Here is an 11,924-nt window from a genome sequence, read left to right on the forward strand (position 1 = left end):
GACCTGATAACCTGGTCGGTCGCCGACAAATTGCATATCGACCGCATGATAGCCGACCCACCGAAGCTGCAGCTGTCTATTGTTGAGTTTCTCTGGTTTGCGGACCCAGTGAAATTCTGTTCGTGGCTTCTCAGGATGCCTATCCCGCCCACACTGCGGTCGGTGGCGTTTCAACGTGTCATGCTCGCGGACGCACAGCTGGTGGGCATATTCCTGACCAAGCTTGGCCCCGGGCTACGGAATCTTCGTATTGGATGCCGATTTGACAAGGATCCGGCGATGACAAAGTGTACGTGTGACCCTTTCCCTCCAGCGATGTTCATAAGCTAAACGTATCATTTCCCATAGGCTTGAATAGACACATCGACTTGTCGCGTAATGAGGAACTGCGCTCGCTGCACCTTGTTATAGCGGATCTGCAGGACTACCTGATGCCGTGGGTGCCTGCGATCCTGTCTCAAGTCAAGCATGTGCATTTACGGCGGCTGACACCGGAGATATGGCTGCACAACGGGCGGCAGCTGGTCAGCGATGTGTGGGACGAGATTGTGGCGCTTTTGGACAAAGAGTGGGTTGACACGATGCACGAGGTGGTGATCATGCATCGTGGTGATCTATGCATGAAGTATACGAACGCATGGTGGGCATGGCGGTTCCCTAGCCTCGTGGAACGCCGCGTCTTACGGGTTCAAGATCGTTCTCCATTCCTCAAGTAACACGCGTTGGTGTGCTTACCAGCGCAGCATCACCAGGAACGAGCGTGTCCTGAAGTATTTCGGACTGCAATGTCGAGACGAGAGCAGTACCGACACATATTGTTATGCCGCTTCTTGTGACAGTTACCTCGATACCCGAACATCTCTCGATATCTGAACTATGTATATCCTTGACTCCTGACAGGTTCACAGACGCTGTTTGGACCCTTACGTCGGTATCCTTTTGATTAGGATTGCGCCATACTACTAGTATCCTGTTAATTTGAGTATCATTTATAGTGCGGAATATTCGGAATATTGCACCTTTGTGCTCAAACATTGTCTCCCAGAAGGTGTGATATATGAAGGGGACTTGGCTCACACAATTGGGGCACACTGACAAGACCCATTACACAATCATGAAATTGCAGTCAAGGCCCGGAGCAGAGCCACAATAATAGAGGATACGTAAACGCAGAATGTATACATTATGTGTACGCATAGATGGTGCGTCCCATGCGTTAACCAGCCCGGAAGCACGTGTATACAGCTATCCTACAAACATACCGTAGACCTTCACAGCAGAGACGACATGCGACTGACGACTCGGACTGGTGGCACGTGCACACTGGGGCCTTCGACTTCGATGATGATGCGATGACTACCCGTAGTGTCGATGAAGTTAGCGGGATTGCGAACGAATGTCACGCACTGTCAGTCGCGACAAGCCGAGTGTGGATGCTCATGTTGTACCAGAATCTATTAGAGGACGCATGAACACTTATCGACCATCTGCAAACTACCGCAAAGCCGTCGGCGGCGACGAGCAGTATGTTGAGTGACCCATACGCGTATTCCTTTGGCATGTGGGCTTGCTTTAAGCTTAACGAGCTCGGAAGGGTAGTCAGGTTGTACGCAAGAGGATCGTATTGCCAGCTTCGGACACGTAAAGCGAAACCAACGTCTCGACGAAACGAGGTGATCTACCAATGCGAAAAATATAGCCACACACCAGCCGTCACAAATGCGTCAGGGCGCAAGTTCAACACCTCTTCAGGCAAGCCTAGCCATGACACTGGGTCTGTTTGTCCGGCCTGCGTCTGTCTACTCACTCACATTCATACAGTCAGCCGCATGCTGCATTACCCCTGCTTGGTCAACGTACTGACAGCCTTGCAGTGGACAAGCTCCTGAGACCTCCAAAGTCAAGGTGCATCTTTGAGAACACGCAGCAGTCTCAAAGTTGTGCGATCACATGCTTTACAAGTCTCGCGACAAGCTAAGGTGACTTGATTGAAATTCCTCCTGTCCGTATCCAGTGTGACTGTTTCCAGCCTGTGAACACACATCGTTAGCGCCGTTTTATGTCCGCATTCTCGACACATTTACCAAAATATGAATTACGATGGTCTCGCGATTCGGCATGTAGGAATCAGCGCCGTATCGGGGATCGCTATTGAGTCACCAGCGCGCTTGATTGGAACGACTTTGCGCAGCTTGTGGCGCCGCCCCGACATAACGCTGCCGTGAGGTAAGGTCAAGATGACCTCAAAACGACTAGCACAGTGCCTGCGTGCCGATCAACCAACGGGATCGCTAGTTCGCTCGGACTGCTGATGTGGGCTTCAGGTGTACGGACATTGCCGTTTGTTCTTTATCGCAGAGACATCTAAGTTCGAGGTCGTGGGGGGTTTGAGGTACCCTTCGGGTGACGTGCCAGTATGGTGGTGTATTTCCACTCATCAGCCCTGAGGCACCTTACCTCACGATGCAATTGCAGGACATACACTTCTCATGTTTTGTTGACACGTGCCCATGCACGCATTGAGAATACAGGATCCCCTTTGCATTTCCTCGAAGACCTAATCATGGGTCAGTGTGGGACACGGTCGCTGACAACGGTGGAGGCTCCTGGTCGTATAAGCAACCGTGGGGCCAAAAATCACAGCATAAAATGATTATTCGGTTTCTAAAGTAGCTGTGGGGTCCATCAACAGCGAGGAAACGTAGAACCAAAAGGGCGCACCAACGATCAACAAGAGAGAGCCCCCTAAGTACTCGTCCTCGCATTCGCCAACACTTTCCGCGCTAAGTGGATGTACTCCCTCGCTTCCGCAGAGTCCTTCCCTTCAGCCTCGGATATTTTCTCCCAATGTGTCAGATCGCCATCTACCAGGGTCCACGCCTCCTCCTCTGAGTGCTCATTGACCCAGCGTACATACTCTGCCTCCGCCCAACCGTGCAGAGTGTGCGGTAAGGGAATAGGTGAACGCACAAGGATGTGGTGTAGCACGAGGAGTGGCGGGAGACCCGCCGTGTGCGGCGGGGAAGCCAGCATCGTGTCTTCCAAGAATAGCAATTGGCTGCCGTACACATTGTGTGAGAAATGGTTTTGAAACAGCCGCGCATACATACCGCATTGCACGAAGCGCGCGGTAGTCGTCGCCCACGCTCTCCCAATCGGTCCCCCGTTTATTCTGTTGCTGCGACTTATCGGTCATGAAGGCGCTCAGGACGAATTCCAGCTCAGTCATGTCACTTGTGAGCTGCAGCTTCCCGCTCTCGCCGAGCGGCTTTGCAATCGACGCATGCAGTACAAAGGTCTTGATCACGTATTTCACGATTGAGACAACCCTAAGCAGACCCTTAGTTTCATATTCAGCGGGATGGCAATAAGATCCGCCGGCACTCACCAATGCCGACTGAGGTCCGGCACATTGAACTGGTTCAGAATTTCGGCCTTCACAAAGGTCATTTTTTCCACGAGATCCTTCATGTATAAACTTGGACCGCCGCCCATAGCCGACAGCGGATCGAGCGTGTCGCTGAAATCAAGGTGATGCAGTTTCGCAATGATCGCGCCCAGTTCGCGCCGGATTGCTGCGAGAAGCGGGTCGATGATGCGCTCAAAGCTGCGTTTGAGGTTCTGAGCAGGTGTACAGTCAGCAACGTGGATGTCAGCGGCCCGTTGACAGCTGTGGACCTGTGCATTCACCTGAATGCTCGGGCGGATATAGGAGAGCACGCCCTCCGGGTACTCCTCCTGGAGCTTCTCCAGGCGGGAAAAGCAATGATACAGACACGTGGCGAGCTGGGCGTTCAAAACTTGCGACGGAGTGGCTGTCGGCCCCACGAGCAGCGTCGCCGATCTCTCGCGTACAGCCTAGTAGATAGCAGAAATAGTCAACTACTGCCTCCGGAAATCTCGCTGTTTGTGTCCAAGGAGAGACGTACCATACCGTCGGCCCTGGATAGTAACATGTCGAGAGCCGTTGCAACATGCTGCGCAACAGATCGTACCAAAAGAGGGTCGAATTTAGCAGAGTCTAGCTCGTTGGCCACAGTGCGCGCGATATTGACGCCTTCGGACATCCCCGGCGGCGAACGAGACCCGTTGGAGAAGGCCTGTCCGACCACTTCGTTGAGCCTACTCGACGAGCGCGAGAGATAGAGGGATTCAAAGTTCGACACAGCGCGCAGTACGATAACGGTCTCTGGACTGTGATGTCTTAGATTACGAAGGCATCTAAAGTACGGAGGATAGTTACCTCTGCTGTGTCTGGGTGTATACAGTGTCTGTTTGCACAGCGATCTTGGCAAAGAACGAGTGAAAGAGGCGGAGCAATCGCGGATAGCCTGAGCTCAGAGTTTGCTGGATAAAACTCGAGCCTACACACACTGAGGCATGGTTCAAGAACCGGTAATGATACCACTCACCTTTAGCAGAGTCTCGTGCATGTTTCTCCAATGAACGGCCTAAAGAGGACCAGAATATGGAACTAGGCTTATTCTCGAGAATCTGAGAGTCGAATATAGCCGGCCACACAGAGCAGAACAGGTCGTTTGCTCACCTTCATCGCTTCGTCAAGAAAAACGACTTGTGTCATGGCATCACGTTTGAGCTTCAACACGTTCTCCAAAGCATACACCTTTATCATGATCAATATAGAACCAGGGTACAGTAGGATTGGGACAAACTTTGACACAACAGCTTGTCATTTCCTCGATGAGGCCCTCAAGACTACTCCACAACACTGCAGTATACTGTGGCGCAGTGACATTTGTTGGTTCTGTTCGTACGCGTGACTTGTACATCAGCCCATGGGACGCCGCATTCCCTTCTGTGATGTCCGAAATATTCGTGGCACTTAGTCGAATGCTTATAATACTAATGGGTGCCCGGAGTAACGTGCCTTTGGTAAGCACCTCTTTGGAAATGCGGGATAAATCAAACGCATAGCGAATCCGGCCATCGACCGCCTCTGCTAAGTCCGTGACCAGGTCTTGCACGAGTGCAGGGAGAACACGCAGATTGTGGGCGGTCTGCAGGGATGACGCGAGGAGAGATTGGTTCTGCACGGAGCTGTCATCAGAATCCCTTCACACGACATATTAAACCAATACGGACTAGATCGCCTAGACCTGTCATGATCATGGCCTCCATGTCGGATGTTATGCGTGCTCGTGCGGAGTCAACATAGGGGAGGTGGGCAGCAACAACTCTGATGGAACTGAGGGGCACTTTCTTCTCAGGCGTATCGCTGACATCTTGAGACGACTCCGATTGAGAATCGTCCAGCAGTGCGGCTGGAATGGAAAGTTACAAGCGCCACATCAGTCCTGGGATCACATTTTTGGACGGGATATCTCACTCAGTTCAGCTACAGTCAGAGCAGCTTTCGCGATGGTCCGTTCTTTCTCATCCTCGATGTCAGCCAAAGCCGGCGTACCGGAGCGATTGGCGTCGGAAGCACTGGAGGATCCGCTGACCTCCTTGGATGTCTTCCCAGTGTCTATCTCGGCGCTTTCACTCTTGTCCATTTCTGTAAGCTGGACTTCCAGCCTGCGGGTGAGGATCACAAAGCGCGACATGCGGCGGAGGATATCTAACGCCTGGTGTATTTGCTCCAGTTTAGTGACATTAGTCTGCAGGGATTGGTACGGCATCCTGATCTTCGCGCGAAGCCTGCCAGAATATCGGGCGTACGTTGAATGCCAGACGTCTCACGGTCCATGGGTGTGTGCTCACTTTTCGAGATATGAGTCGAGCTCGTTAAGTCCATTCCGTACTGATGACAAGGATCCCTCTAGTTCAGTAACACCCGCCGCCTGAACCAACAATTCTTCGTGATGCGCAGTGACCTACAGAGAGTCGCCTTTGGTTTTCAGGAAGCGTCATGACAGAGGAGGGACTAACCACATTCTTGAGTTGCTTGTCTACATCCTCAATGCTGTAGTTTAGCTTTGAGATCGCCACGGACACGTCCTCGACAGCGGGTTCGAAGCTGGTGTTTCGTGCAGGCTTGGACTTCCCTTGCGGGGGATATGGCTCCCCAGCGAGGACGGCGTTAGCGTACTCATTAGGATCAAAGTCTGGGATCGAAAACACTGCGTATTCTGAGTGCTGATGAGCCATGAGACGCGTCCCGCAATGCAAATCGCAGCAGACGAACCAGCAGACATGCTCAGGCTCTACCTGACGTCCAGGTGATAGACCCGACGTAGAATTCTGCCAAATATTGTTTTCTTGACTTAGGTTCAGTGCAGTTCCATGATCCTGGATCCAAGAGCTTTTCGCGGATAGCAGTACTTGAGACCCAGAGAGATGAGCTGACCCCAGACGCGGTTGGTTGAGAGCCATACGAGCGCCAAACGCACGTGATATCCGGATCGGGCGCGTCTGAATTTGATCGCTGAGCTGCAAGTCTTGCTAGGCTATTTTCGCTGTTAGAATTCTGCAGAATGGTGCAGACAGAATATTTCTTGCTATGCGCTGCCTTCTCAGCTGGGGAGTCAAATAATTGATGCCCTACCATTGTTCACTTCAATTGTAATCTGAGACTCCGACTGCCAAGGCGTATTACAAGCATTTTGGCTCAGACCACAAACAGACTAAGCTATCAAATGCTAAGCTCCGGTACTGAGGAAACTCTGGAACGGAGCATCTCACCGCCTTGTCAGCTGGCTCGTGCATGACGTCGAACACCTCAAAGTATATAGGGTGGTATTCACTCAGATCAAGATCAGATAGCACTAAAACCGCTCTCCTCTACTTCAAGGACAAAGTGTATATCGACTGACCCTATACTTTTGATCTGCTATACACGAGATGGCGTACACATACTATCAATCGACCTCCCCCAGGATGTGGGGAACTCCACAGGTAGGTCTGATTCAGTCCGGAATCCGGATACCGAGCCAAGGAGTTCACTGTCTGCCAGTTCCAATTTACACGTCCTCCGACACCACATTTTGAGCCGCAGTCACACTGTAAGTACACATGGTCAGCACATGACGTCTATGTGCCGTTGAAATGCTCACATTTGCGATGCAGGGAGCGGACTGGACTATTTCCGTGCACATGCTGTTCATGATGATCCGTGAGCGTTCATCCCGTTCGCCGGTTTTGAGCCCCATCTCTAAATGATATTGTCCACTCACATAGCACTTTCTATCAATCCATTGTGGGCCGCATGGCAGTTGCAGTGGGCTCTGGATATCATGAAGCAAGACATTGGCACCGTCGCATTTACGGTGGACAGGTGCGATATTCACCTTTCAGCTCCTGCATATCTTGCCTAATCAAGATGATAGGTCATGTTGGCTAAGACGCTCCCCCCCGATATTGGTAGCGCAGCAGGGTATGAAGCATATCGCATATGGAAGCATCACCATCCTTTTTTTGAACCACTCGGAGGTAATCGCGAAAGAGAGAGGGAAGCCATGATCGGAATAGCTATTGGAGAAGGTGGACTGGCTCACATAAGCCTCATCTATTGCGTCGTACTTATCCTCATATCGTACAGCAACACATCTATGGCATTACTCGGGCCGGTCGCTAGACAATCTGGGCCTCAGGGGTGCCTGCGAGACAGCCGCAGCAACAGCCTCGCGTATCGCAACGAGGGTGCGTCTGCGACAGCCTGCTATCGCGCCCCGATGCGCACACTGACTAATACCCGTCTGTCAACCCGTCAGATCATGGGCGTTGACGGCTACTCCAACGCTGAAATGAGCAATTATGGCCGCGCGCCCTCGTATGATAGCTACAATGACGACTACGCGACACGACCGCGTGCCTTACGTCGTCGCTCGTCCTACTCGGTCGGTCTGTCCACCGTCCCAGGCGCCTCATACGGCATGGGTGCCACGGGCTATGCGCCGCCTGCTTCACCGTGGGCGGGCACGATGTCCATGGCGCGCAGCACCACGCCGCTGCCTGTCACTCAAGGTGCATACGTACAACCTGGGATGGGCGGCATAGGTGTTGTGCCAGGGAATCCAGGAACCTATATGGGCGCACCGGGCGTACTAGGATCAGCTTACGGCGCGGGCACCACTGTTGGAACGTACCCAGGAGGCATCCTGCCAACAGGTGTCCCTGTCCCTTATTCAGCGAACACAGTGAGCGCAGTATATCCAGCAGGCCCGGTGGGCACCGTATACCCAGCTGCGCCGCCCACGTACTCAGCAGGCCAGTACGCCGTTAATCAAAATCGCGGAGGCGTCGCACCGGCACCACCGGGAGTCTACGGCCCTGGATACGCATCAATAATGCCTGTGCCAGGGTACAATACGTACGCCGGCCAGTCTGGCGGCAGGGCTGGATCAACGATCATATCCCGTCAACCTCGACATCATCATCATCATCACCATCGGTCCCACAGCATGGACAGATACTGAACGCATGCGCCATCCGAATCACCTCGTTGCCACCATCAGTATATCAGTGAATATATTAATCTCGGTTGCTGTAATATACGTCGTGTAGTACTAGTGTCCTTACGTGTTTGGCGGCTGATTGTAGTGATATGGCATGCGCGCTGGCGATTGCAGCATCTGTATTCGAGGACCTTTCCTCCCGCGGGAGACGTGACCAGTTCGGAAATGAATCCCTGTACATTACCTCCTTCTGGCCTGCAGCCCACTTCGCGGGAGCACGTCGAGCAGGCGAGCCATTTTGGCGAATCCGAGATGCATATGGCTTCTTCTGACCTCAGATTTCCCCACGTCCGTGCGCAGATTTGCGTGCTGCATCTCGACTGGCCCATCTGCTGACTAGATCTGGTTGCCGGCCGCTGGCACTCCTTCGCAGACAGACTTCGCAGACAGGCTTGGCATTCGCAATTAGTGCATGATTGCTGCCGATTCCTTGTACAGGACGTATGCAGCACGCGCCGTATGCAGTCAAAATGAACGTTTGATCAGGCACCTCATCTGCCACACGGGCCCGTAATCTAGCACCTGGGGTGGCTGTGCGGCACCAAGCGAGCCCACTGCAGCAGCTTCCCTGCACGCGTTGCAATATGACGATCCTGTTGCGTGCAAAAACGCCAAGCCCATTCAAAGCCAGAGTCCTGCAGATGTGGGAAGCCGCCAGCCTTCTCACAGCGGCAGCACCCCGCATGCTGACGGGTGCACCCGCGGGCACCTGCTTCCTCGGCGACGACATCGACCCCGACGCAATACCCCTGCCAGGGCAGAACCGGAGGCCGCCTCGCGGGCGCTGTCGCACTCGCTGCCACCCCCAACGCCCGGCGCGGTCGATTGACCGCGCAAAGCCTCGCAGGCGCCTTCCAGCGACCAACCCCGCGAAGACAGAAGACAGCCGTCAGCGAATTTGCCCGAGAAGCCAGCCATTCGGAATTCGGGAGGGCTCGCTTGGCGTGTGAGCTCCCGAGCGCGTCCCTCGCTGACGGGGCGCGTCCCGGGGCCAGCCTGGAGGTGGGAACGGCGGCGGAGGCATCCACCGCTGCGCAGCCCGACATCGACCGCGAAGATTCAGGCTGCCAGGCTCCAGCGGGTCCTGGAGTGCCCGCGCGTGCCGTAATGAACGCCATGGGCTGGCGCCAGTTCCGTGCCTTTTGGCCAGAATGGGCACCGGCGGAGGCAAGATGTGCACGACAGCGCCTGCGGACGCTCACTTCATTCCTGGAATACTGCTTGGCGTGGAAGAGTGCTCACCCGTTGCGCGCCAAACCGAGCACCACACTCTACTATGACAGCTTTGTGATGTTGCCTGGCTGATCTGCGCCTGCTTTCCGACAGATCGGGGGCGGCTCCGACTAAGAGTAATGTTCGGACACATGCAATGCGACAATAAAGCAGTCTATTCCCTAGTCATACAACAATGCTGGGTATGTCGCAACAATGGAGTGGGATCGACTGTTATCTATGCCGCCCAGCCGTCCACTGTAGAAATGAGCTGGCGCAGGATTGTCCACGTAGATTGCAGTATGTTGCGCTCATACTCGCTTACGGCGGACTGGATAAGCGAACCGTTTGTCAGACCCACACGTTCCGCTATGTACTTTGCTTTCTGCACGAGAAAGGTTTAATGAGCTCGTGTGTAGCGCCTTACTTAAGGACGTACTTTGACATGGGAGCAGAAGTCAGGCATGTGCGCCCGCTTGTACTCCGCCCATGCAAGTAGAATAAGTCCATGCACAGCTTCGACCGAGTACGCCTGGGGCCCGCGCGCGACCAACCTCTGCCAACCTCCTGATTCAGTGACTATGACACCTGTCAAATACGCCAGACTAACCTCGGCGAGGGAACAATACACGGCCGAGACTTCTGCTGCTCCACGGGTAAGAACCTCAGGAAGGTCAGAGTACCTATCCGGCGTGTGAACACCGGGGAACGCTGAGATGCGAAAAGTTACTGACCAGACTGCGAGCGCTGCGATGCTGGCCCCAATTAGTGGCGATAGTGACTGATCAAGGAACTGTCGGATGGTCTCGTCATAGGCTAAGCAGGGGAACGAGGCGCCATAACGGTCGAAATATGTCTGAATGAAGTGCATCATGAGGGTGGGATTCGGGCGGTCTGGCCACTGCGGGTCGAGTAGCGGCAGGATAGATGACTGGGTTGTAGTATGGCGTTCCGAGGTAGCGCCGTAGGAGAAACTGTCGCTGAGAGAACTGGCGGGCGACACCGACGGCTGTGGCACGGGATATGACGCGTGCCTGCGACGTCGGAGAATAAGCAAGTGACCCCGGAGAGAAGGAAGGAGCGACATACCACGAGTTCTGCGGGGGTGAGGGGGGTATGGGTGCCTGTACATAGCTCGGCTGCTGGTAGACCTGCTGCGTGGAGGACCACGATTGCGCAAGGGTGTTGGAATGGCGATGCAGTGCTGCGGAGGAATCCACCGTATCAAGCGGTGGTGAATGACTGAGACGAGTGTTTTGAGGGTTCGTGACTGAGAGGGGTATCTGAGCATTGATCTCAGTCGCAGAAACATCCTGGTCGGAAGACGTTGGAGAGTTGCGGGACACGAGGCGTCCCCGCTCGGCGAAATACTGTTCTCGGTCGCGGAAGCGACAAGGCACCCTTGAGGTAGTGCATGCTTCGCATTTGCTCGAGTTCCGAGACTGCACACACTTAATCTTCTTCAGTCGACTGCAAGGAGGGCGAATTAGGGGGCCTCCGAACGGAACGGTGGCTGTGGCGCATACCAGTGATCACAGGAGGTGACGAGACGAGCACGTTTCTTCTTGGGCTGGCCAGCCTGTGGTGCCTCGAAAACAATCTGAATATCGTCCATGGAGAGCGGATGGGATGGGAGAAGGCGTGTGGGGATGTCGCATTGCACGAATATTTGTAGTGGGACTGTGTTAACCTGGAGGACCTCGCATCAGCATCCGAGCGCTAACGTGCGCTCGGCATGGAATACGGCGTGAGTCGAAAACAAATAGTTCTGGGTTGTCATCAGAACTGATGACGCGCCCAGAGACAGACAGACAAGATCGACGGCTCCCTCATCCACTGGCAACTTCCCGTCGGAATTAGTTATGATTTCCCTTCCTTCCTTTTCCGGCACCGGCCGGCTCGGCTTGCCCCGCGCGCGGTGATCTCTCAGCGCCCTGCCGCGGTCCTCGCCCGCCGGCATCGCGCCGCACCCACCGTCGCACTCCTCCGTCGTCTGCCTCACAATCCCCCTCCTCGACAATCACCATCTTCAGTGTTCGTCGAGCCCGCTTGCTGCTCGGCCGTCGTGTATTTACCCACCCCTGATAAAGTCTGTAGAGTTTCATGTGGCCCAGCGATGGCGACCGACGTTCTCAGCTAGAGTGAAACAGGCATCTCGATTCCCAGCCCCAGGCTCCGGTAAGCTCTCGTTTTAGGTGGCCCTGGTGAACCGCAAGCAAGCTCTGGCTGGCCCGTCCACACAGTTATATTTGGTCTGTATACAAGCAGCGGATTCGCCCCTTTCTCATCGGGGTG

General features: G+C 54.2%; 4 protein-coding genes across 4 annotated transcripts; 2 read left to right on the top strand and 2 right to left on the bottom strand.

Moving 5' to 3' along the window:
• Positions 1–135: 135 nt before the first annotated feature.
• On the top strand, positions 136–716 carry POSPLADRAFT_1053183 (hypothetical protein; the record flags this gene model as incomplete). The annotated part of the gene is made up of 2 exons (XM_024480360.1): positions 136–289; positions 349–716. The coding sequence occupies 2 exons, from the start codon at positions 136–138 to the stop codon at positions 714–716; spliced, it is 522 nt and encodes a 173-aa protein (XP_024343342.1).
• Positions 717–2,745: 2,029 nt separating this feature from the next.
• On the bottom strand, positions 2,746–6,111 carry POSPLADRAFT_1132743 (hypothetical protein; the record flags this gene model as incomplete). The annotated part of the gene is made up of 14 exons (XM_024484249.1): positions 2,746–3,058; positions 3,111–3,329; positions 3,389–3,621; positions 3,691–3,858; positions 3,930–4,194; positions 4,244–4,357; positions 4,406–4,494; positions 4,547–4,624; positions 4,674–4,842; positions 4,885–5,048; positions 5,104–5,195; positions 5,336–5,661; positions 5,725–5,837; positions 5,893–6,111. 14 exons carry the CDS (start codon positions 6,109–6,111, stop codon positions 2,746–2,748), a joined length of 2,562 nt encoding a protein of 853 aa, XP_024343343.1.
• Positions 6,112–6,804: 693 nt separating this feature from the next.
• Positions 6,805–9,722, top strand: POSPLADRAFT_1131094 (hypothetical protein; the record flags this gene model as incomplete). Its single annotated transcript, XM_024484028.1, has 8 exons — positions 6,805–6,858; positions 7,030–7,075; positions 7,141–7,237; positions 7,290–7,336; positions 7,502–7,602; positions 7,674–8,272; positions 8,856–8,874; positions 9,174–9,722. 8 exons carry the CDS (start codon positions 6,805–6,807, stop codon positions 9,720–9,722), a joined length of 1,512 nt encoding a protein of 503 aa, XP_024343344.1.
• Positions 9,723–9,867: 145 nt separating this feature from the next.
• On the bottom strand, positions 9,868–11,589 carry POSPLADRAFT_1043954 (hypothetical protein; the record flags this gene model as incomplete). Its single annotated transcript, XM_024478422.1, has 7 exons — positions 9,868–10,014; positions 10,069–10,185; positions 10,240–10,312; positions 10,364–10,663; positions 10,719–11,099; positions 11,156–11,319; positions 11,443–11,589. The coding sequence occupies 7 exons, from the start codon at positions 11,587–11,589 to the stop codon at positions 9,868–9,870; spliced, it is 1,329 nt and encodes a 442-aa protein (XP_024343345.1).
• Positions 11,590–11,924: the final 335 nt, after the last annotated feature.

This window comes from Postia placenta (assembly GCF_002117355.1).
Source record: "Postia placenta MAD-698-R-SB12 unplaced genomic scaffold POSPLAscaffold_2, whole genome shotgun sequence".
Classification (NCBI taxonomy): Eukaryota; Fungi; Basidiomycota; class Agaricomycetes; order Polyporales; family Adustoporiaceae; genus Rhodonia; species Rhodonia placenta.